Source organism: Diospyros lotus, chromosome 12, assembly GCF_014633365.1.
Source record: "Diospyros lotus cultivar Yz01 chromosome 12, ASM1463336v1, whole genome shotgun sequence".
NCBI classification, from domain to species: Eukaryota; Viridiplantae; Streptophyta; class Magnoliopsida; order Ericales; family Ebenaceae; genus Diospyros; species Diospyros lotus.
Genome location: NC_068349.1, coordinates 36,993,757 through 36,997,777, shown reverse-complemented (window position 1 = coordinate 36,997,777; position 4,021 = coordinate 36,993,757). Strand labels below are relative to the sequence as shown.

At 39.5% G+C, this 4,021-nt stretch overlaps 1 protein-coding gene and 1 non-coding gene across 6 annotated transcripts; both read left to right on the top strand.

Moving 5' to 3' along the window:
• The first annotated feature begins 1,283 nt into the window (after positions 1-1,283).
• Positions 1,284-4,021, top strand: LOC127813893 (riboflavin biosynthesis protein PYRD, chloroplastic). 5 transcript variants are annotated; one of them, XM_052355006.1, is made up of 4 exons: positions 1,284-1,439; positions 1,865-2,190; positions 2,796-3,094; positions 3,268-4,021. In XM_052355006.1, exons 2-4 carry the CDS (start codon positions 1,870-1,872, stop codon positions 3,875-3,877), a joined length of 1,230 nt encoding a protein of 409 aa, XP_052210966.1. In that variant the 5' UTR covers positions 1,284-1,439; positions 1,865-1,869; the 3' UTR covers positions 3,878-4,021. The 5 variants fall into 5 exon arrangements, with proteins under 5 accessions (XP_052210966.1, XP_052210964.1, XP_052210967.1 ...); XM_052355004.1 differs by having other exon boundaries at positions 1,826-2,190; XM_052355007.1 differs by having other exon boundaries at positions 1,774-2,190.
• TRNAV-CAC (transfer RNA valine (anticodon CAC)) lies at positions 1,648-1,721 on the top strand. The gene has a single exon. It is a non-coding gene; the product is annotated as a tRNA-Val (tRNA).

Below are 4,021 nucleotides of genomic sequence, written 5' to 3'. Positions count from 1 at the left end.
TAAATAGAAAGTAAAATATAAATAAAAGAAATGTAAATATGTTGTAATGTATATATGCTGGAACTGAGAAGAGGGGAGGAATTGAGCTGCCTAGGTTTTAAGTTTCATGAGGCGCGCCTCTCGCCTTGGCGCCTCACCGTGCAAGGCGAGCGTATCATTGAAATCGCCTCGCCTTGGCCCAGGCGAGGCGCTGAATTGGCGCCTTAAGGCGCTTTGCGCTTAGGCATGCCTTTAACAACTATGGTCAAGATTCGACTATGTAATTGAATCGGAGATTAATGATTGAATGACAATCTATCATGAAACTTATCAAGACTTGGCTGCGCAATCAAATTGAAAATTAATGATTGAACGACAATTTAGTTGTGTATATTGAAAAATAGATATTTAATAAAATTGATAATGATGTTATTATGCGACGTTATTAAAATATGAAAATACGTCGATTGTATAATTTATTAATATATATTTTTTAAAATTATATTATTTTAATTTTAAATAGAATTTAGAATTTAAGATTTAATTTTTACCCGCCCTATCTAAAATTTCTGGTTTCGCCAGTGCCCATAACAGGTTGAATCTCATCTTAAAAATTATTTTCTTAATTGTTAAGATCATTTTATCTCTAGTAACAGTGGACGAGCTTTTACTCTGAATTTATTTATTTTTTCTTTCTATAAGTATTATAGATATCATTTAATATAGTCTCTTTTTAAGACTATATTACAAGACATATTTTTTTTGTACTCATATAAATAATTTTTTTTAATATTTTCTTAGTCATATTAAAAAAAAGGAAATTGTGAACGCACAAAATATAATTATCACATATTTCATGCATAGAAATAAAATTTGTTGAAACTTTAGTGCAAATCTATAAAAAAATTCTTTTTTTTTTTAAAACTTGATAAGTCAATGTAAATTAATTAAAAGTAAATTAGATTTTATTATTCTCTAAGTTTAAATAATAATTTTAGATTTTTTTAATTAAATAACAATAGATTCATTTTATTATTAGATAAAATAAAATTATTGTACTTTACTTAAAATTTATCTCTTATGCCGAAATCGAAAATACGAGCGGTTGAGAATCGCGCAAAGGTGGTAATCTTAAAATAAATTTATTGTATTTTATTTTTAATATTTATATCATTATCTTAATTAATAATAAATATATTATATTTTTATTATGTAATTAATTAATAAAATATATTTATTACTGTTTAACCACTGTTAAAATATAAGTTTTTTTAGAAATTGGGTCGGGTCAAGGGTATTGCAATTGGATTAGGGGCATTGCCCCATTTTCATTCCAGCTGCAAGCTGAGAAGAGAGAGAGAGAGAGAGAGAGAGAGAGGTGTCTGGGTTCCGCCAGCGGCGAGTAGTCGCCGGCGACGTTGCAAGGGAGAGGAGGAGCTCGGCTGGGTCTTCGCTCGCCGGTAAGTTTCTCCTCTCTCCTCCTCCTTCGTCTCCGGCGACGCGCACACCCTCCTTCTCTCTCTCTCTTTCTCTCTCACACATGCGAACATACACCCAAATCAGTGGTTCTATGCACTATGCATTATCCAGCGACCACTTGCCAGCGCCGAAGCCATCGGTTTGTGGTTGACCCTGATAAATGTTAGACAAGGAAGTCTCCGTCAAGGCGTCTGGGTGGTGTAGTTGGTTATCACGCTAGTCTCACACACTAGAGGTCCCCGGTTCGAACCCGGGCTCAGACATCTTCTCATGACGTTTTGTTTTTTTGTGTTTTCTTCTCCATTGTGCTGCTAGGGTTTGGATTTTACATCAATTGACAGCCCCATTTTCTGCATTCATTCTGCAGTTAAAGCTGCCATCAATTGGGTTTCCATCCAAATTTCAGGAAAAATGTATCTTCAAACTTCAAGATACAGCCTGGGCCCTGCAAAGCTCACCCCTTCCCCAACGGAGCAACACTTGAGACTTGTGCACCCTTCAATTGTGAGATCTGGGTTTTGCAGTGTGGCCACGAGAAGCCATAGAGGCTTTGTTGGTGTCAGATGTGAAGGCAAAGAGGATGATGGCTTTTACATAAGGAGATGTGTGGAGCTTGCAAGGAAGGCCATTGGGTGTACTAGCCCCAATCCAATGGTGGGTTGTGTTATTGTCAAGGATGGCAAGATTGTTGGTGAAGGGTTTCACCCCAAGGCTGGGCAGCCTCATGCTGAGGTACTGCTGCTACCTCTCTTGTCATTTCTATTTGTCCGCAAAAGCTTTGGTTTATTTATTGCTCGACAAGAGCCTTGGTAGCAATGGTAAAGTTGCTCTTTTGCAATCATGAAGGTCGTAGATTTGAGTTGTCGAAACAGCCTCTTTGCCAGGCAAGGGTAAGGCTGTGTGTGAAAACGAGTCCCCTGTCTCTTGCTAAGCTTGAGCCTGTGCACCAGGGATGCTATTTATTTGTTTATTGCTCAATAATAGAGTCGGGGGAAATTTCTCTGGTTCTAGCAAGTATTGTAGCTCTGTCCTGATTTTGAAGTTACTGGATGCTGTAAATGTGATTGTTGAACGGGTGGTTTTGGTTTGAAGGGGAAAGAGATGAAAAAACATGGTGCAGGAGGTAAGAACTAGGCAAAAGGAGAACATTTTGGATGCTTAGTTTATCACATTGCCATGGCTGTTTCAGCCAAAATAGGATAATTGAAAGGGGAGGAGGAACATTTCTAATGCTCTCATCTAGCTTCGTGTTTGCCTTTTGTTTTACTGTGTATTATGTGTGTGTGTGTGTCTTGCCTTTCTAGTGAATGATTTGAATTAGGGGCCGGAATTCACAGGTTTTTGCCGTCAGGGATGCTGGGGATTTGGCTCAAAACTCCACAGCTTATGTGAGCCTGGAGCCGTGTAACCATTATGGTAGAACCCCGCCCTGTACTGAAGCTTTCATCAAAGCCAAGGTGAAAAAGGTCGTAGTTGGGATGGTCGATCCTAATCCCATCGTGGCTTCAAAGGGTGTGGATAGGCTTCGAGATGCAGGAATCGATGTGACAGTTGCTGTCGAGGAAGAATTGTGCAAGAAACTTAACGAGGCCTATATACATCAAATGCTAACAGGAAGGCCATTTGTTACACTCAGGTCAGGTTTCTTTCCTAAAAGCCATATTTCATCCCATCCTGTTAATTTGTAGTATTTCTCTTCATTTCACTTGCCAAGTAATGGGAAGTGACTTATGTTCTCCAGTGAAGACATTATCTTGGCATTTGTCAAGCATGGAAATCGCTCTTTTTGATTTCTTGTCAAACTTGCAGGTACTCCCTCTCCATTGATGGCCATTTGCAAGACCAACTTGGAGAAGAAGTCACTGAGCCTGGGGGATACTACTCACACTTGTTACAAGAATACGATGCAATTGTACTTTCCTCAGCCTCAGTAAATGGTAAGCCTTCATTTCCAGCTTCCAAAGAACCTGGAGCTAATCAACCTCTTCAGATTCTAATAGCGACAGACCCTAGCTCCCCAGTTCAGATCCCGGCAATCCCCGCAGAACTGACTTCTAAAGTGATAATCTTCACGGACAGGGAGGCAACTGTGCACCCAGAAACTGCTAAGAGGGGAGTTGAAACTGTAGTTTTGGACAGATTAGATTTGGGAATGATTCTGGATTACTGCAAACAACGCGGTCTATGCAGTGTCCTGCTGGATCTAAGGGGCAATAGCAGAGATTTTGAAGAGATCCTGAGAGTCGGGTTCGAGCAAAACTTACTGCAGAAAGTTGTGGTGGAGGTGCTGCCGGTTTGGGGTGGGAACAAAGAAGAGAACCTTCCTGTGGCGCTAACAAATCTGCAGCAAAGGCTGAAGTTGAGGAATTTGACCTCAAGACACTCAGGACATGGTGTCTTATTGGAGGGTTACTTTTGATGTTTACATAGTTGGATGAATAAGTGGACACATTGCTAGTTTATGGAACCTTTTCTTCCACAGCTTTGATTTGTAATTGTAAGTGTGCCCATAGGATCAGAATGACAAATTCAGCATCGATCCGGGCATTATTTTTCTGGCTTT